Source organism: Paramormyrops kingsleyae, chromosome 8, assembly GCF_048594095.1.
Source record: "Paramormyrops kingsleyae isolate MSU_618 chromosome 8, PKINGS_0.4, whole genome shotgun sequence".
NCBI classification, from domain to species: domain Eukaryota; kingdom Metazoa; phylum Chordata; class Actinopteri; order Osteoglossiformes; family Mormyridae; genus Paramormyrops; species Paramormyrops kingsleyae.
In genome coordinates, this window is record NC_132804.1 from 22,486,865 (window position 1) to 22,508,624 (window position 21,760).

Sequence of the window (21,760 nt, forward strand, 5' to 3'; positions counted from 1 at the left end):
CTGTGTGTCTCTGTATGTGTCTGTGTGTCTCTGTATGTGTGTGTTTGTGTGTCTGTCTGTATGTGTCTGTGTGTCTGTCTGTATGTGTCTGTGTGTCTGTCTGTATGTGTCTGTGTGTCTTTGTATGTGTGTGTCTGTGTGTCTCTGTATGTGTCTGTGTGTCTCTGTATGTGTCTGTGTGTCTCTGTATGTGTGTGTCTGTGTGTCTGTCTGTATGTGTCTGTGTGTCTCTGTATGTGTCTGTGTGTCTCTGTATGTGTGTGTCTGTGTGTCTGTCTGTATGTGTCTGTGTGTCTGTCTGCATATGTCTGTGTGTCTTTGTATGTGTGTGTCTGTGTGTCTCTGTATGTGTCTGTGTGTCTCTGTATGTGTGTTTTTGTGTGTCTGTCTGTATGTGTCTGTGTGTCTCTGTATGTGTGTGTCTGTGTGTCTGTCTGTATGTGTCTGTGTGTCTCTGTATGTGTCTGTGTGTCTCTGTATGTGTGTGTTTGTGTGTCTGTCTGTATGTGTCTGTGTGTGTCTTTGTGTCTGTCTGTATGTGTCTGTGTGTCTGTCTGTATGTGTCTGTGTGTGTTTGTGTGTCTGTCTGTATGTGTCTGTGTGTCTGTCTGTATGTGTCTGTGTGTCTCTGTATGTGTCTGTGTGTCTCTGTATGTGTGTGTCTGTGTGTCTGTCTGTATGTGTCTGTGTGTCTGTCTGTGTGTGTCTCTGTATGTGTGTGTTTGTGTGTCTGTCTGTATGTGTCTGTGTGTCTTTGTGTCTGTCTGTATGTGTCTGTCTGTGTTAGTGTGTGAGGGTGGTCTGTAAAAGTACAAGGTGTTCTTCACAGCTGTACGTACCTGTTTATAGCTGCCATGGGCCTGAATTCCAGCTGCCCGTTTCAGCCATGAATACAAAACCTCATGACAAATGTGAGCAAATAAGATTCAGAGCCAAATTCACGCATCAGGCCTTGGATTACCAGGTGCTCTAGCTGGTCTACAGCGATCAACCAAAACTAATTTTATCTATCTATCTATCTATCTATCTATCTATCTATCTATCTATCTATCTATCTATCTATCTATCTATCTATCTATCTATCTATCTATCTATCTATCTATCTATCTATCTATCTATCTATCTATCTATCTATCTATCTATCTATCTATCTATCTATGTAAACAGAGGTAAATTACATGGGTAAAAAAACACCATTTCTACTTTAAATGATTTCCATCTCTGCTCCTCTTCCTCCTCCTCTTCGTCTTCCCGAACAATATCTGGGTGATGGCGGAGCACATGGCGGCCCCCTAAACGAAGGAAACCGGAAACCCTCTCCACAAAACTGAATTAAGAAAAAAAAAAGCGAGGACCATATGGAGTGGTTAGCGGAGCTGAGCGAGCTGGGGGGGGGGGGGGGGTGACCAAACCAAACGGAGTAACAAAAACAGGGAGGCACAATTTATCCAGACCCACCTCTCTGCTTGGCAGCGGCCTCCCATCTGAAAGTAATGAGCCCCCTCCCAGACAGCGGCGTCTGGGGATGCTGGCCACGCGGAGGTGAGGTGGGCACAGGGTCCTGCCCACAGGGCCTCGCAGGGGACTTATAAAAAGAAAAGGCAAAGCGGGAAGATCAAGAACTGGCTAATTGCTCATGCTTATTGAAGCAGTAATAGTTTGCACGCCAACTGTGCCGTGACACACGCATATGCACATGTAGTAACCACGTGACCTACAGACACAGACATGGTCACCGTGTTTTGTAACAGTTTTAGAGATCTCCATGGGTGACTTCATGTATCTTCACCTCCATCATTGACCTTTAATAACTTACCTTCCTTTTCTCATCCTTTCCCTCCATCTCCCCAGTTGCATTTCTTTGGGTTTGCGCTCTCCTCCTCTCACGGGCGACGGTAGAATGTTTCATCGTCGTTTGATGATGTCTCACTCACGGGCTGCAGTAGTCCCCGAGCGCTGAGGTCGCGCTAATCGTCCCCAGCAGCGTTAATTGCCCTCCTTCAAGGACCTGCAGCCTTCTGGGTGTGTGCTGTTACACGGCCACGGGATTCAAAGGGAGATGCGCAGATTACAGGCCGCCTAGCATTTTGTGTATAGAGAGACAGAGACGGAGGACAGGAGTGGAGTTTTAAAGCAAACAGACTCTGAGCAAAAATATTCATCAGGCAAACGTTTCATTTACCCCCGTCCTGGCAGCAGGTTCTTTTAAACATAGACGAATGATGTCAGATATCATGTTCATGTGCTTGCTTGTGTGCGCTGATATGTATGTGTGGCACTTGTGAGTGGAAAATTGTGTGTAATTGTCTGTAAGTGCATTTATGTATAGTCATGTTGGAATGTGTGTACCTGCGGGTATGTGTGTACATATGAATGCGAGTGTGTGCAACCACATGTTTTTGCGTAGCTATTTGAATGACTTCTGCAACTACATGACTCGGCACTAGAGGAAAATCTACGCACTTCCTGTTTAAGGGTGTAAAATTAGTTAGTTGACCAGGCATCCAATCCGAACTGAATGAATAATGATTATTCAAATGCTCATAATAATGATGTTTGTGGATCAGTAGGGGCTGCCCTTCCTCTGACCATCAGGAAACCTTGTACCCTGAGCACAATGAAGTGGCGTTGGCCACTGAGCTCTTAAAAAAGATTTACACATCTACTACCAATGTCCTGTTCCTCTATGGACACCATCTCACATAGAAAGGAATGATTAAAAACAAACTATATCAATAAATTAAAACTGCTACTGGGTTCAGCAATGTTGTCCTGACCCAAAAATTCAATGCACCAGTGTTGCCAAAAATCTGTTTCTAACTTCTAATTGTAAAACAATGGGCCGTATATTTTTTGCCATTCACTGAACTGCACAAATTCCAAAGCATTTGGTCTCTGGCGATAAGAGCCCCCATTTCAAAACAAAACCATAAAGCGACAATGGTCTGTCTGATGTTCTTACTGTAAAAGAAACATGAGTCGCGCAAATAAAAAGATGGCATTATAATTGCGTTGGCCATAATTAGCTACACATTTAATGGGAAACGCCGCTGTCGAATGCCTTAGAAAAATATGCAAGATTTGAGGGATCCTTAGTTCTGTTTAACCAGATCCCAAAAGTAAGGTTCCAAAGTGAATGTCTTGTTTCTTTTTGTAAGCCTGTCAATCTTTTCAGATGACCTGGGTCTTTTTTGCCCGCTTCTGGATAAGATTTAGGATTCTTGTAAAATGGAGCCGATACCACAGACAGAGCTGTGGAGACTATGGGAGCTTAAAAACATACCCTTAAAGCCAATATAAAGGTTAATTTGCTGCAGAGGGGGTGCTCCTGAAGGTTAGCTGGCTTTTCTCTGGGTTTCCGCATTTGTGAAGCATGCGAGCCGCTGTGGTATTAAACTCGCCAGAGATTTCCTCCCACAGTGGGCTTCATACCTGAACTTTGCTGCTCCTATATTTCTGATTGTGTATGAAGCAGAGCCTCGAAATCCACTGAATTAACTTACATCCTAAAATGCTCAGTATTCTGCCTTCTATCAGTATAACACTGATTGTTTTCTTTGCCAGGAAGAAAAGTTCCTGCTTTTGCTTTTGTACATTTTGTAGCTTTTCTGATCTGCTTCCATTTAAACGGGGGGAACCATTCAAGACTCATTGGCAGTGACAGATTTGGCAACACACAGATGTCAAAACATCTCTCTGGGAAGTAATGCCAAGTGGGTGTCTCTCCTCTTTCTCTGCAGTTCTCTTTCCTTTCTATATGTTTTGCACGAATGGTTTATCAACCACCAGTAGCTTACTGGGAATGGTCATTGTTGGGGCTGGCCTTTTTCATTCACAGCTTATGTGAAAACATGATATCAGGTCTCCAAAGGTCCTCTTCTTCATTGTGAGTGTGGAAATCTGAGAAGATTCAGAAGATGTCCCAGGTCTCCAAAGGTCCTCTTCACTGTGAGTGTGGAAACCTGAGAAGATTCAGAAGATGTCCTTCAGATGAAGCTTTCAGACCAGGCAAGAAACCTGTGGCGCCCAACCTAGCAGGCAATACTTGGATGGATTCTGTTAACTGCGAATGGCTCAGACAGGGTGGTCGATGTTCGCATGTCTTTGGAAACATAATCATAAAACCAACTCTGTTGTATGATATGAAGAGAATAGAAAAGAATAGAATAGATCCTTACTGCCATTGTTTTAAAAACAACAAAAGACCATTTAGCGGATCTAGGATTGACAGCATAAAAGACAACATAACATACACGCAAACAATAAGAAAACAACACAGTGAGGTAGCATATACAGAAGTAGTGGTGAAAAATGGTAATATCATAAAGCGTGAGTAAAAAATAAAAGGAATGCCCAAGAAAACCTCCTAAATTGTTTGTAACTGCACATCAGTAAATTGCGTAGATGAAACAGTATTATTTTTTTCACAATGTCTTGAATGTTCCATCACTTTGGATAGACTTTCTGGGAGGTCCAGCAGCTTTCCAGCGGTGGAACCAGACAAGTTGTCAATGTTGTCATGGACACCCCAGGTGATGCCATCCTGCAGCCTCGCTCCGTAGATCAGCGGTTCTGTATGAGCAAACCTCTAGCTCGCACTGAACTGGAGCCAGAACCACTTTGGCCTACCCTGGCATTTAATTACAGAGCCAGGTCCTGTCTCAGGGTCACAAATGTTCTTTAAAGACCACGTCTATCTGGCTGCTTCAGCGCACATAAAAAAAACGGCAATTTCAGTAATGTTCTGTCTGCAGCGGACATGCTGGGGAGCTGGGTGTGGTTCTCTCACAGTATGAAGACTCCAGAGATGAAAGAATCTGCCTGAGGAAGCGAGATATCCCCAGAGAAATGAATCGGTGATATAAATGCCTTTTCGACATGACCGAGTTCTTGACGCTTAACTTGAACCAGAAGAACTTCCAGTCCGGGCCTAACCACATTCATCGCGGTGAAGGCCCCACTGTCAGTGAGAAGCAGGAACCAGGCCATTGATTCATTGGCACCACAGAGAATTTCATTGGCTTCCTTTAATGTTTTTTTTTTTTTTTATTAGATTTTTTTCTTAACAATGTATGACCTAATACTTCTGTGCTACCGTAGCTACGAATCATCTACGGTGAATAATAAACCTGAACAAAATTAACTGTACCCCAAATAATTCAAGTGGAAAATCACGGAAACCAACCGGGATCATCATTTCATCGGCTATCAGCTTCATGGGCGATGAAAACTGACAGCGTTGCTGGATGACCGATTCAAGATGCCCATCTTTCCCCAAGGGCAGGCAAAAAAATCCCAGTGGCTCCTAGTTGGGGGCTGGTCAAGCGCTGTTAAATGTCCCCGCAAGGAATCTGCTTACTTCCCAGGCTCCTGCTCCCTCTTGTAATTCCTTTTTCCATCTACATGCCCCTCCGTCTGTGGCCACACCGACTGGAAAATTAAGAGAGGCTCATGCCGCGCAGCAAGCCCGTCGCTGACCGTGATTCCCTTTCTGCCACATTTCCATCACCAGAAGTCATAAAATACAACCAATCATTTTCATTTTTTCCCCTCCATTGCCATACAGTTGACCCCTTTTGTCTGCCATGTCGGAATGTTTTTTCAGGCCTCCTGCTTTTTTTTTTAGACCGTCCAGTGACATAATGCACGTCATCCATTAGTCTTAAATACTTTCTTGTGTCAATGTACGGCTCATGCCATTAACGTGAGCTAATTCATTCACTGTCCTTCACTACGTTTATGTTAAAGAGATGGTCTTTAGTCTGTATCCCCGGAGGACCGTCGCCTCTTTTAGTTTCATACTATCTTCACATTTTATTTATTTAGCAAGCACCTTTATCTGAAGCCACATACATTTGAGAAGGCAGACAGTCTGTGAAGCAACTGGTGGGTCAAGGACATTTCTCAAGGGCCCAGTGGTAAAACCACTCTGCTGACACCAGGATTTGAACCAGCAATGTTCAGATAACAGGCCCAGCAGTTTAACTCACTGAGCACCACACTGCCAAGCACTCTGACAGGTATCGATGACTTTGATCGGACTGCTGAGTGAAAAGTTTGGTTCCATGTCTGCTTGTGTGCTTTGCTGTCAGAACTGCTGCAATGTGCGTCTGTTTTTGTATACATTACATTACTGTATGTTACACTACTCAATGTTACACTACTCAATGTTACACTACTCAGTGTTATACTACTGTATTTTACACTACTCAGTGTTACTCTACTCAGTGTTACTCTACTGTCCATTGTAACACAGTAATGCACATTACACTGCTACAGATTACGCTACGCTACTCCACATCAAATTACAGTAATGTGCACCACACTACAGTAAATTACATGGAATTACTCTATATTATTATACACTTAACTGAACAGCATCAATATATACTCAGTGGTCACTTTATTAGGACACTAAAAAACTAGTCTGGACCAACACTTGCCTCCCCTTCAAGCATAGTGTGTATGCTGAAGCTTTTCTGCAGATCACTGCTGTACCAAGTTGCAATTTTCACACTTAGCTGTTAGCTTAACTTAGTCTGGCCATTCTCCCCTCTCATTGACAAGGTGTATTGACCCATAAACGTGTCCCTGACCGGATGTGTTTTGTTCATCCCACCATTCTCTGTAAACTCTAGAAAATGTGGTAGCTGTTTCTGAGATGCCATCACCACCAGTCACCCCACGTTCAGAATTTGCTTACTATGAGAAGTCACCTGACATATGCCTTTAGGATCAATTTGACCCCAGGGTAGGTGTGAGAGTTAACCTCTAGTTTTGTTGAAAATATGAAACGTTTTGCATCATAGAGATAATCAAAGGCATTGTTGTAATCAATAACGTGCATGTTGATGTCTTTCTGGTATTCCATGTTTCTTTCCAGGTGTTCATTTACAATAATCATTATTTTTTTCTCAACTTTTTCTGAATCCATCTTGTATAGCAGGCAATTCTGTTTCTAAGTAGGACTTCATCTGTTTTTTCTTATTGCACATACACAGTACCTTCCTTTAATAACTTTTTATCTGTTTATTGCATTCACACAATATTCTTTTTCAGGATAATATACACTGTGTCTACTGTCAGCCGTTTGTTTTGTTTTGCACTATATTTGTTTGTCTGCACTTCACCGACTTTTTTCTGTGTGCAAAATAATTCCCCCCGTGAGATCAATGAAGTTAATCTTTATCATCTCTAATCGATGTTGAATAACCATCACCATATATGACAATTATCTTGGAGATTTGATATAAAGGAAATTGTATGATAGTTTGCACTCTCTCACACATTTGATATAGGAATTGATACAGGAATTCATAGGAATATATACTAATCTGTTCCTATCTGTAGCTACTGAATTATTTTCTGTTATTATGGTATTTCTGTCAGGATGCCGCCTATCCCCACTACCTTCCGGTCTAACATCTCTCTCAGGGCTCTCCCACCACTTCTTTCTACATCATTAAGTTTATCTTGGGTGTCAGTGTTTCTGCTGTAGAGGTCTTCTGTTTGTTCCTTCTATCTCTGCTCCATCTACATTTATGGATACTGTTTGCCTGTTGAGGTCCTTCATCGTACCCCCTTAAGGACGGAACTTATTTTTAATCTCATGGGACTTCTGGAAAACATCTCTTGTTTATCCATATTCATTCCCTTCTTCAATGACTTCAATGAATGCAGATATTGCTGTAATATTGCTCTTTTCTGGTTGCTTTCTGGAATCTGCTTTGCACCATTGTAAATTACACCACTAATTTTACATACATTATAATACACCGCTCTACTGTGTATATACAGTATATTACACTTTACCAAATTGCACCACATATAAAACATCTAACACGTTTATTGTGTCCCCATATTAAAAATATACTGTTTGGTTTTTCAAGGGCTGTGCTCGTTTGCCAAAAACTGACACTGTCAAATAACAAACTAGTCTGCCACATAGCAGTATGGAAACATCACATGCTTGCTTTAAGTTCATTGTTATAATTGCGATTTGCATCCATAGCGAATAAAAGCTTTGGCCGCTAATCCAAACCACAACCTCAGTTTTCACCCCACAGTCATATCCTTTGTTTACAACTTTTGGCAAAGACAATTTGTTATTCGGTGGGTATTCATTGTGACCAAATGGCAGCAAATCAATTTTTAAAATATGTTTGCTTCACATGATACTCTAAGGGAGAGTTAAATATTCTCTGCAAACTGCTGAAAAATAAACAACAGTGATACTCTGAAAGTCATACCCCTGAGGAATCCACACTCTGCCTCTCACTTAGAAGATCTTTGTTTTAGATCATGATAGAAATTAACTGGGATGGGAACAATTCACTGTATGGATATCTGTACTGTTAATTATTGTTAATTAATAATAATATTAAATTGTAAATTATTGATTACATATTTCTGAGTATTCCACTTGAGAAAAGCTTGCTTACTTTTTAAAAATTCATCCTTTGCCATAAAATGTCTGGGGGTTGCAAACATTAAAAAAATAAAATAAAATTGATTATTATCATGACTATGCAAGTTAGACTAAATGTTTTACAGATATTTTTCTTTTGGATTACATAAACATTATTACATTGGAAAGAATCCTATTTATGGATGTGACCTCCAAACCTGGAGGCTGCACATTTAAACCTCGGTCTTGGTCTTGGTCTTGATCTTGGTCTTGGTCTTGGTCTTGTTGCAGTACCGCAGAGCAAAGGGCCGAAGGGGAATCGTGCAGGTAAACGACTCACCTACATAAATAGAAGTTGCCAGTTGCTGTGTCTAGAAAGTTAGCAGCTGTCAGTCAAACAAAAGCCAGCTGGGCATCATTAAGTGAAGTAGTGGCACAGGGCAAAGCACACAGTAATGTGGCATCAACCCTTATCACACTTCGGCACAGGATCTGTCATTATGGTGTGATTTGTCTTTATTGTGAAATACAAACTGCATGAATGGACAAAAGTTAAATAGAGTTCTATCAATTTATTAGCACACAAACAGCTTAATATTTGGCCGCCACACATAAAATTTATCTATGAACAAAAATGCTGCCTTATGTGAATAACACAGACATTGCCAGTATATTAGGATGATCTGTATGACATTTTTGTTGCTTTTCTGTGCAACGGATAAATACATTAGGAATCCTACTAATTTAAATTTAACTTGCAGTGTTAAAGGTAAACGTAAATATATTGTTTATTCCTAGTAGAAAAGAGAAATGAAAAAAAAGTCTAAACTGCCACTATTATCCTGCTTATAAAGAGTTTTGGGTTGGAGGTTTTCTAAGGAACTAGGATCCCAAATTTATTGTGTGGCTTGTCTGAGAGAAAGATAAATGTTTGTATTTTATTGAACATTGATATCTAAACCACGTGAATAAGACCTATGAATGGACCCAAGACTGACTGTTGGGACCACAGAGTATGAACCTACACCAAGATATATGATGTTATTCTGTTGGCTCTAATAGACCCTAACAGACTCCCAACACTTTCCTGACTGGATTACAGAAGGATGGAACACAAAGTATTTTTTTCAGAATAAATGCCAGTTACTGATTCCAGTCATCAAATAGTCATGAAAATATGAAATCATATTTCATTTGGGCATTGTAGAGGAGAATGGACCAACTCAAATATCATTTTCAAAGAAACATGGCAAGAAGAGTTGAGCTGCAACACTTTCTGATGAAGCCTTCAGTCATTTAATTACATATTTCATGTTTATTGGGCAGATTGCTCATCAAATATGGAAAAAAATTCAAAGTATTTTTAAAAGCTGAATGTGAAAAAGTGTAACATGCCCTTCATATCTTTACAAGAATAATACAAGTCTCAACATGATTTAATTATATAGGCTGCCTTCGAAATGCATTTACATTATTTAAATGATTAGTGAAAGGAGACAAAAGGTTAGCGAACGCATCAGATACTGTGACTGTCCGTTGCATTTTTGGTGTGTGACCAGAAATCCAGCTAAAAGGGAAGAGGATGAAAACTAAAATGACCTGAGACAGTGACAGCAATCCCACAGAAAGGTCATCAGGGCAAATTGAAGGTTCTAGTTACACCATGCCTGTGTCACAGCACTCAGACTGGCTGTACAGAACACAGATTACAGTGGTTTTCTTTCACTGTCATCAAAGGCTGAGGAACTTTGATAAAGAAAATACATTAGCGTCAGTTTTTAAACCAGATTTTAGCAAATAACTATCCACACACTTAATCTGACAACTTGACAAGAAAACTGTAAGAGATTATGTTTGAATAAAATCTCCTGTAAAACCTAAAAGAAATTAATCAGGATGTAGTATAATTGTGATAGATATTGCCCTCCAGTGAAATTAAGTTTGTGTAAAACGTAATTTCCAGCAGTTATAACTAGGATTAAACACAACCAAGGGTCTAGATCTGGGTATTAATGGTAAAGACATGCATTTAGGGGGACCAAGGTTTGGCGTGATTTGGTCCCTTCCAATGTTGAAACCAAACCAAATCCTTGAATGCAATGGAATTTACTTGCATTCTAAAATGTCAATAGTAATAAAACCATAACATACTTATTCATATATTAAATATGCAAAGTGTATTTTATATAAAGTGCAACTGTATTTAGCTACAGAGAGAGAGGTGATACATTTAATGATGATCCACTTGTGAAATGCAAACAGAAGTGGAAGGTCTGGCCGCCACAGTCCCCTTTTGTGCGTGTGTGTGTGTGTGTGTGTGTGTGCGTGTGTATGTGTGCGTGTGTATGCGTGTGTGTGTATGTGTGCGTGTGTGTGTGTGTATGCATGTGTGTGTATGTGTGCGTGTGTATGTGTGCGTGTGTGTGTGTATGTGTGTGTACGTGTGTGTGTACGTGTGTGTGTGTGTGTGTGTGTGTGTATGTGTGTGTATGTGTGCGTGTGTATGTGTGTGTACGTGCGTGTGTGTATGTGTGTGTGTATGTGTGTGTATGTGTGCGTGTGTGTATGTGTGTGTGTATGTGTGTGTATGTGTGTGTGTGTGTGCACGCTCGTGCGTGTGTCCCTCTGTCTCCTTTAGCAAAAACAAAACAGGGAGAGATGCAGGTCAGCTGAAGCACAGACTGCTAAATATAGCGTTTCTGTTCATGTGAGGGCCTGCCCTGGCCATGCCTTGTAATTGGAAAAAAATAAAGGATGAAATTACATGTTTATTTTCAACGACAATTTTAATCTTCTTTCCTCTCCTTTTGAGGAGAGACGCCCACAAGGAAACTGAAAGCCGGGGCCGGCTGCCGGAAGGTCGCTTGTGCTGTTTGTTTATGCGTTTTGTGTGTGCAGTCATGTCTCCAGCCCTAATAACCTGCGAGGTCGCAATTCCTGTTTCTCCCCAGTAGCTACAGATTATAAGAAGGTATCTGTCCTCCTTGGAGCTATTGTCAGTGAAGAAATAAACCAGTGATGTAAGAGACCCTCAGCAAGGTTAATGAAGCTGTAACCAAAAGGCTCATTACTATATAACTTAAGGTAGCTGAGAGGTGATAGCCAGGTTCATCATTTCAGGGTAACAGGATCCATCCTGTGGTCCTTTCGACATTCAATCTATCTTAAAACACTAAGGATTAAAGTGCTGACTCATACATCGGCCACAGGGAATTAGATCTTTATTATAAGACCCCGAGTGTGCTCACATGTTGCACATACAAATAAGTAGAGTCAGGCTTGCATTGTCAACCTGCTATTGACAGACCACACAGAGGCAAAGGCCAGGAGTGATGTTAGGGTCTCCCTTATGTGACGTGTCTCACTCTCCGAGCACTTTCTTCTTCAACCATCTTTCGCTGTGGAAAAAAGAAAAAAGAAAAAAAAAACACTGACAAACAATATGCATATCCCCACCGAAGAGTGTCTGATGTGCACGGTACTGCTTCCCCACAACATTCCTGTGCACGTTCATGTGCAGTTAGCTAGCGACGTAGCACGTGTCTGACGACCGTAAGTTGCCTAAATGGATGCATTGAGGGAGGGAAAGGCGTAGCTATCGACAGGACTAGGAATTATTTAAAATACAGAACATTGTATATTAAGTAGCGAGCACACAGAAAACGACGTCAGGGTTGCTAAAAGACCGAATCAGGAATGAAGGAGCAGGTGGAAAGAAAAAGAAAATAATAAAGAGATTGTCAATACTTTTTAAAATTTAGTTCACTGTTAAAAGGATGAGAGTATTCCAAAAATAAATGTAGAACAAAGGAATTTAAAGAACATGTGACACAATCAATTGGAACATAAATGTTCTAATGAAGACAGTTGGTAAAGAGAATCATTCAGAAATAACTCGGACATAAAAGATTAAATTGTTCCTGAACGTCGAATACAATAGAATGAACTGCGGTATATAATCGACAATATAAGTGGAGGATTGTAGCAGTGTGGATGTATGTCACTGTGTAAACAAACAAACAAACAAACAAACAAAACGATCAGACAAAAGTGCCCTCGCTTCTCTTTATGGCCATACCCCTATCCTTTAGATTTTAATTCTGAAATCTTAATCTTATAAACTAAACCACCAATGGTCAACCTAATATAATTTACTACCTTTTTTCAGATAAGTAAAATAAGATTTTATTGAAATACTAACTGACAAAATTTTACATATTTATTTTATCCGATGTCTGTCACCATATTTATACATAAACATCTTATTAGAACATGCAGATTTAAATTTCAACAGTCATATAAATCATACAACACATCACAATTGTTTTAACTGTTTTATGAGACTGGATCTTAACTGAAAATGATAAATTGTCTGTAACCACAGTCACGTATTCATGTTTTATTGATTTAAATTTCTACTGATGAAATGGTCAGACATTTACAAAATCCGTCAACCTGATGTATGAAAAGATCAGCCACACAATATATTAAGAACACTGCGTGTCAATTCCATAAGTGTGTTACAAATCGATATTCAGATGCAAGCATTACAAATAAGTTTAATTCAGTGTAGTACGTGAAAGGAACAGTTTGTGTGTGTAACCGATAAATATCATACATGTTTTCAAATTAATTTATAAAAAGTAGGCTACCTCTATCAGGTAACACCTGCTAAAGAAATCTACTTTAATTAGCCATATATTCAATCTAGCGTATAAATCCAATGAAAAAATGAACCCAAGTTAACCTCAGTTATGTTGATACGACATTTTTATTAAAATACTTAAAAGAGAATTGTTTTAAAACTTAATAACATAGACGGTACGTAAATATTTCCAAATTTGAACAGACTTAGGTTTGCTGTTGCTGTTTCTTTAATTTGTGGTGCAAAATGTGGGGGAGGTTTGGAAAACATTCCAGGATTAATAAAAAAAAAATCATATTTTCATTATTCAATTTTTCGCTTTTCTTTTATTGTGTAGAAGGTTCAGTCTATATGACTGCATCAGTTTAAATTCAAAGCACAGTCTGCAAAATCCCTTCACTGGGTTTCTCAAAATACTGAAAACAGAAAGAGGTTTTTAGAAACCAAACAATAAAATCTCAAACAGAAACCGCAAACTTAACCATCTTAATTTCGCTGATTTATTTTTGTGGGTTGCTTATTCCAGTTCGCTCCTTAGAGCTTGATCTGAAATAAATTTAAAATACAATATTTTGTATCCAATTGTTACCACTAACACTTTTCGTTAAACAATTGGTAGTGTACATTACTACTAAAATTACTTCGTGTAAACAGTTTGCCTTCTAGCAGTGTTTGTAAAATTAAGCTTCAGACATGGAAAAAAAACTATTAAAAAATTATAATAATCACAATTTAAGCGTGCTCCTAAATAAAGCCAGAAGATTCAGGCAGCATAAATGTTAGAATACTTAAGTTATTTTTCATACCATCAAATATGAGAATCGTATCAGTGCTACGCGTAGTCTGATAGAATAATGTGTTTTATAGATATTTTTTTTTACTTTTACAACTATTAGTTTAACTGACCCCTTAAGAATGGCCCTTAGTCTCAGGTCAGTTTTTTTAACAGTAGGCAATGCTCCCATATTATCAGGTCACTTTTTCCGTTTTTGCGTCCTGATTTGTCTGCGCGCGGAACTCTCCGGGGGTGTGGTCACTCTGAGCGGAGCCTCATTCCTGCCTCCTCCACGCCCCTCTACTGTCCTACGTCCTTTTTTATTGCGTCTTGGCGGCTCTTCAAAGCTCCCTGAGCCTGTAATTAGGGGGCGGGACCTGCATCCCTCATAGAAGTGCCTGCGCTCTAGTCGGAGTTCCTACTCTAAACTGTCCCGGGACCGCGAGCTGAGACCCCCTCCGTATTTATTTAAAGCTCTTGGGATTTCATTCTCAGGGATGGCAGCGTCTATTCTGGAGGTACGTAATACACTTATTATCTAATATTTCGCTCGTTTTACATGACTGTCCTACGTAGCCAACTTTTAAGAAAACTTTTAAAATTCTTCCAGCTACCCAAAATATTGGCTTTATATCCTTCAGTCCATGTCCTGGGTAGCCCGCTAAAATCAATATGCCACCAGTTTTTGTCAAGTTGTCATTCATTTGTTCTTTTATACCTATAGGACCTACCTGTTTTGATTCCCCATTACTATGGAAACTAAAACGAAACCTTGCACTTGCGAATCTACACCTATATGTAGCTGCATTAGCAGCAGAAATGTCGACACGTCTAAGCAGAAAAACGGACATGAAATAATGTGCCGAGTGACCATATTACACAATTTAGGAAACATTACAAAAATAATGCGCATAAAAAGACGACGTGTTTGACTTAATCCGAAACATCCTTCAAGATCCGGCAAACAAGCGTTTTGTTCTTGAGGACATAGCCCAACCTTATCACACACTGGGACATTGGATATTTTCTCAGATTTCCTTTTGACAGGCGCTGTTCTGTTCCTCACTCCCGAGACATCATGTGCAGTGCCGCTTTAGGCGGCACGTTTTAGCTGTCAAAGAGCCACAAATACGATGTAATTCATTAACATGGGCCTACATCTAGATTCATAGTTAAAGGTTAATTTAATGATACTTTCCTTTCTTTGTTCAAAATAAAGGTGTAAAATCGAAAAATGAATAAGTACAGTAGGCTACTTGTATTCTTTCGTTCCTTAACCAGGTGTTTCATCCTCAAGAGATTGAAACCTACAGGTTTTTGTTGTGCCTCAGGACTCAGGTCTTAGCTGAAGGAACTCTGAAAATAGGCTAACTCACCTCGGCCGGTTTCCCATGTTTCGCGTAATCACAATAATCGATGGTGAAAGGTTCAGATTTACTGGTGCTTTATGTTGACTTGTATTTCGGCCAGTTCAATGCCACGCTGGTGATAGGCCAATATTCAGGGAGGAACTGAAGTTTTGTATTGTAATTTATGCCAAAAACGTAGGCTATGTGCGTGCACATTAATAAATTTATATTTTACACATGTAACATATACATAACAATGACATATGTTTCATGGGTAGGTATTGGGAACATATAGCCTATATACTTCCATTTATCGAGAGTGGTTGTGAATACTGCGAAATATATAAATGAACTTTGCATCCAGGGAGATACTGAAAAATCAGTTTAATTCTGTCCATTCGCAGATTTGCTATTAGTGTGCTACCTTTTGCTATAATCATTTGGTGACTCATATATTACTAAGTAGTTTAACTTTGCCGCCCGTGGGAGACAGATCCTGTCGTTTAACTCTGTAATAAGATGCAATTAACCTGGAAATGGGAAGTAGACAAGCAGGACAAGCCGTGCCGACCGCAGGCGCTTAGTGGGATGAAGAGGCGATCAGCGTAATACGTCCGAGTTTAATGGTGGAGCTCATCGCTGCGTCAGCGACCCTCATTGGAATGAGTCAAGAGAGAAAATAATCTAATATCCATTATCTATGAATATGAATCTATCGTTTTATTCAACGATTTTCCCTAAAAAAGATGGGAAGGCTTGGATAACGTTCAAAAAAGTCTTTATATAGCGACATTTACATGACATAAATAACAGTGAGTCTGGTTATTATTACTGATTTGAGGAACATTTCATATTCAGATGGAGGGTTCAACTCTCGAATAGAAATTACGCGCTAAACTCATTACAAATGGCCTCTAGTCATATATTTAGCATACAATACTCTTTAAAATACTGAATAATGTTATAACTTCATTTCCAACGCGCACTGTTGACATAACTACAGGCAAGTCGTACAAAACAGCTTAATTTCCAGTCCTTGATTCTGCTTATATTAAGATATTCTCTTGACAAACGTTTACGGAATCCACGGTGGTTTCCTAACATAAAGCCGAGAGATAATTGAACCACATAAAAGCCATACGGAAATTTCAACTGAAGACCAGTGGCGGTTGTACTGATTAAATTAACAGCCTAAAATCCCCTTTGCTTTTCTCTCCGTTTATACTCTTAAATGTCATTTGCGGCGCAGTCAACGAGCAACCTACTGATGCTGCGGCCTGAAAGTGGGCAAATAACCTTTTATTGTGATTGCATTAATTTAAAAACGGCCCATAACTTGAAATCGGAAATTACGTATATCAGACGCCCTAGCATCCAATCAGAATGAAGAACAGCCTGCATGCCGGTCAACGGATTTGAAGGATACCAGCTCACCTATGTGTAAAGCAGAGTTAGTTTCATAGACAAATCTGGGTTTAAAGTAAGTAAACATGCATCAGATGTCATATCTTCACCTTTAATAACCTCCAAGATAACTGTTTGTACACACATTAAGATTCATTTGCAGAAAATAAATAATAGATTTAATAGTCAGTTGCAGCATCTATGAGAACACAGACAGGTGTAATTAGTGGTTCAGTCTATTGTCAACCTGATGTATGAAAACAAGGCAGTTTTGCGGGTCCTGCTGACTGGAGCCATAACGGTAATTTTCTTCGGCAGAGCGCAATGCTGGATGTCTACCTCTAATCAAAACAGGAGTTAGAGAAGTCAGGTATCACTGTGGGTGTTCGTTACCATGGCAACCTTCAATAGTGATGTTATCAACAAAACTTCTGATGTCATGGTAATAAAAAGAGGCTAACGTATTTGAAACATAACACACACCTTCTGTCATCTCACGTTGACGATTCTCTTAAGGACTTGATAAATTTTTGGAAATCTTTGCACAACATTCACAAATGACGCACTAAATAAATAAAATCAATAATTTGGGGATCAATAAAGTTTACCTCGTCTCATCTTAAATCATGCTGTTAGTTGTCATATATGTATAATTGTAGTTGTCAACTCATTAGATGACATAGGCAGCCCTCTGGGGCACCATGTTCACTGCTGGCATTCCCTGGCAAGCTACTCTATTGGAGACCCACCCTCAGCCCCCCCACCAGTGCCAGGTACAGTGTGAAATGCCAGGAGAGGCACTGGTGGTTAAACTTCAACTGACAATGAGTGCAGTAACAGTATGATAATCAGCTAATTCACAGAAACAACAGGTATTTTTAGCTTTACAGCCGAAAGCAATTAGCTTTGCTTTAGTTTCACGACAAGCTGAACTGGCCCCTTCTTTAAAAGCATGTGGTCTTTCAGAATCCTCGCTGAACACATCAGTACAATTTTTCGTTTGCCTTATTATGAGACGGGGGACCATGTATTACTCCACAGGTGTGACTCTTGCGGGAGGAGAGCCATGAGCTCCCTCCAGCTGAGTAGTAGCACCACCTCCTGCTAAAATGTCCTCCTCTGTCCCAGCAGGACGATGCTCGCTATGGCTCCAGTCCCCTGGCAATGCTGACAGCCACCTGCAACAAGTTTGGCAGCACCAGTCCGGTCAGGGACTCTGCAACGCCTGGCAAGACGGGTAACGCCGCCCCAGGAAAGAAGCCCTACAGCCTGGGTTCGGACCTCCAGGCCCCTAAGGGTGGGAGGGTTGGCGACGGCCTGCCGGATTCCTACACTGGTTCCTTCAATGCAGGCGGTGGGCTCCTGACCCCCTCCGGCAGCCCTCCACAGCCAGCTGGGGGCTACAGCTCTGAGTACATCCCCTTCTCCCACTCCTTCCAGACCAACTCGGGCTCCCAGGATCCGTCTTTGCTGGCGTCCAAGGCCCACGCCACTGCCGACTGCCTGACCAGTGTCTACACCTCACTGGACATGGCACACCCGTATGGCTCCTGGTACAAGGCGGGCATCCACCCCGGCATCACGGCAGCGCCCGCCAATGCCACCTCCTCCTGGTGGGATGTACACCCAAACTCAGGCTGGCTGAGCGCTGCCCAGGGCCAACCAGACGGCCTCCAGGGCTCCCTGCAGCCGGTGGCCCCCCAGGCCTCCCTCAGCCCCCAGCTGCCCAGCTACAGCTCTGATTTCGCACCCCTCAACCCTGCTCCCTACCCCGGCGTTGGGCTCAGCTCCTCCTCCCACCTGCTCCAGTCCTCCCAACACGTGCTGCCGCAGGACATGTATAAGCCCAAGCCGGTTCCCGGCACGGGAATCATGGAGACTCCTGTGGGACTGAAGCCGACACGTGGATCCGGATCGGGAAATTATGGAGGGGGCAGCACCCCGGGCCGCTCCTCCTGCGACTGCCCCAACTGCCAGGAGCTGGAGCGCCTGGGGGCCTCAGCGGCCTCCCTGCGCAAGAAGCCCGTGCACAGCTGCCACATCCCCGGCTGCGGCAAGGTGTACGGCAAGGCCTCGCACCTTAAGGCCCACCTGCGCTGGCACACGGGCGAGCGGCCCTTCGTCTGCAACTGGCTCTTCTGCGGCAAGCGCTTCACGCGCTCCGACGAGCTGGAGCGCCACGTGCGCACGCACACACGTGAGAAGAAGTTCACCTGCCCACTGTGCAGCAAGCGCTTCACGCGCAGCGACCACCTCAGCAAGCACCAGAAGACGCATGCAGAGGCCCCCCTCCAGGGCAAGGTGGCCGGCGAGGGCGAGCCCAACCCCAGGGGCGAAGAGACTGTAGACGCCGCTCCAGCCACCTCCGCCAACATCGTCCCAGACACGGTCAACACCGGCGAGGAGAAGCCAGGAAATGGTGTGGACACCGCCAGCAATCTCCTGGAGATCTAACTGGCTGCTGTGGGTCGGCTCATGAGTATTGGTGCTTATTACAGGTTCCCCCGGTGCCCCACAGTAAAGGAGCTGCCTGCTTTAATCTTTTAATCGCAGAAAGTCATGCTATTGTTTTAATTGCAGATCTATGAGGTTCTTTGCTGAATGAAACTGACAGCAGAGCCCCGGCCAATGGACTAGAGCAAGGGTGCCCAACTCCAGTCCTGGGGGGCCGGAGCCCTGTGTAGCTTAGTTCTTTCCCTGTTCCAACATAAATGATTCAGCTGAAGAGCTGTGTGGTAATTAGCACAAAGAGTTGAATCACGTGTGTTACATGAGGGGAAGCCCAAAAATGTGCAGAGCTCTGGCCCTCCAGGACTGGAGTTGGGCACCCCTGGACTAGAGAGTAGCGGTTCTGGTGTCTAGCACATGCACATGTGGACACACACCACTGGGTCAAATGTCTAATGTACATTGAAACAATCGACAGAATAATGCCAGATTAGCTTGTCGTCAGTCAGGGAGGCGGCCCCTCTGTTATGGTGCTGCCTCCTGTGGATGACAAGTGAAAAGCAGGCAAAGAAGGCGTTTACTGGTCCCCACCCCCTCTTTGAGTGGTATTTTTTTTTACCTTTGCCAAAAATGGTGGTAAACGGCCATTTCCGATTGGGTGAAAGCTAAGACCAATTTTTTAAAAGGAAAAAAACAGAGGTAATGACTTTCACAAGACTCATTAAAGTCAACCCAAACCCTAAGACCAACTTCAGACTTATGGTTCTGGTTAGAATCCAACATAGCCATGGAAATGTTGTGGAAAGATGCCAGGTTCCCTTGCCTTTATAGCAACACTGCTGCACTCATCAGTTCTTAATTTAACCGCAGCACAACGACACCTTAGCGAGAAATCATGACTGGGGTCAAACAGATTTGCCGATTAGATTCTCTGGGTTGTTCAGTGTCGTTTGCTGTGTTCGTTGTGTGTTTGCCTGTTCTGTTCGAAAGCTTTTCTCTTGTGTCTTATTTAATTGATTCTTCACTCACGTCTATTATTTATATCTTAACTTATGAGCAGATTCTAGCTGCATACAAGAGAATAAATTCTGACTTCTTACAGGTATTGTTTAATTTAATGGCATGTTTGATGGTACCTGGCCATAGATTAAACTTAGTAAATGAAGATTGTTCTATTATTTATTGAATTGTCTTAGTTAACAAAATGGAATGCAGGTGCTTTGATTTTAGGTTTTTATTTATATATCTCGATGATTAGCTCTGTCTCACGGCTGTTTAATTTTTAAATTGTGACTTTATTTTACTCGCATAGTTGAAATAGTTGCATTTCTATTTTGATTACTTTTCCCATATTTAATTTTTATTTTAATTAACCTCTCAAAAAGTGTACATATTATTCTTAATTGGTTTTATGTATACCTTTCTAGATGTATTTATTTGTTTTCTCACAATATTCTAACAAACCAAAATGTGTGAAGTATTTTTATTATTATTGTCATTATTAATATTATTATTGAATAATGGCCATTTGCATACCACACAGCTTATCTATAATCAAAAATCATATTCTAAATATTTTAAATACAAAATAATATATAACTATCACTACTATTAGTAGCAGTAGTAATTATTATTGTAGATCACAGGATTTGGCTAAGCTGTCGGGTGCTGAAGGTGCTAACTATTGTTATTTTTATTCAAATACATACATCTGAATATGTTTACTTAAAAATGTAACATTTAAATTTTATTGAATGGTGCTTTTGTGCTTATGAAGTACATACAAAAATTATTCAATATGTAAATATATGTTATACGATTAAAAAAAAACTAAAATGTACTCCCCATCAATACTAAGGAGTACGCAGAAAATGGTCTTTGTTTTTCTGTGTTTTTTTTTTATTCCTTACATTATTGTTTGAACGTTTAAAAACATGTGATCTGTAAATAGCGGTTACTACTTTCAGCTAGGTAATGTTGCCGCAGGGAGATGGAACCTTTTTATGTTTAATTGTTGTTGTCGTAATCCAGCGTGTGATCCAATGCTGCGTATCACGCGGATGCTTTCTGTGGAGGTGCTGCACCTCTTCACTGTAACTCATCTGTTTGTAAAAAAAAAAAAAAACACAACTTGACAGGAAGCAATTCTTTATTCACTTGGGAAAAAGCACAAATAAAAAAATTACATTCTGAAATTTGACGTGAGGAATGAATTTTTTATGAAACTGATGAGTGAATGTGCAATTAGAAAATGATGACTGATGGTTGGTGGTGATTTAACGACTTTAACAAACTGCAAGAAATTCACATTTTTGGAGTGACCCTGTGGAGATCATAAAAAATAAGGAAACCCAATGAGGGTTTGGGGGGGGGGGCGTATCTTTTTTCCTAAGGTAATTCAGAAATGACCACACCACACCACTCAAATGGGCCCACCATGGACGGAACGTGTTTGTACAGCAAACCTCATCACAGTACAAACATTTGGTCTCCGGTGCTGCGCCCAGACCCTCCACAGCGCACCGAACGCTTGAAGAGTCCCAACTTGGTTCCCTTAACCTCTCTTGACTTCCCCCCCTTCCCTGTCCCTCTTCCCTCTCTTTTATTCCGTTTATCTGCCCTTCCTCATTTGCCTTTTCCTCCCCAGATCTCCTTTGTGTCTCCTCTTGCCAGCTGCTTGTGTATCTTTCATAATTTCTGTCTCTCCCTTCTGTATTCAGACTATTCCATCA

The 21,760-nt window shown here is 41.2% G+C and overlaps 1 protein-coding gene across 2 annotated transcripts; it reads left to right on the forward strand.

Moving 5' to 3' along the window:
• The first annotated feature begins 14,231 nt into the window (after positions 1-14,231).
• sp7 (Sp7 transcription factor) lies at positions 14,232-21,223 on the forward strand. 2 transcript variants are annotated; one of them, XM_023795290.2, is made up of 2 exons: positions 14,232-14,345; positions 17,712-21,223. In XM_023795290.2, exons 1-2 carry the CDS (start codon positions 14,325-14,327, stop codon positions 19,032-19,034), a joined length of 1,344 nt encoding a protein of 447 aa, XP_023651058.2. In that variant the 5' UTR covers positions 14,232-14,324; the 3' UTR covers positions 19,035-21,223. The 2 variants fall into 2 exon arrangements, with proteins under 2 accessions (XP_023651058.2, XP_023651057.2); XM_023795289.2 differs by having other exon boundaries at positions 14,268-14,345; positions 17,709-21,223.
• Positions 21,224-21,760: the final 537 nt, after the last annotated feature.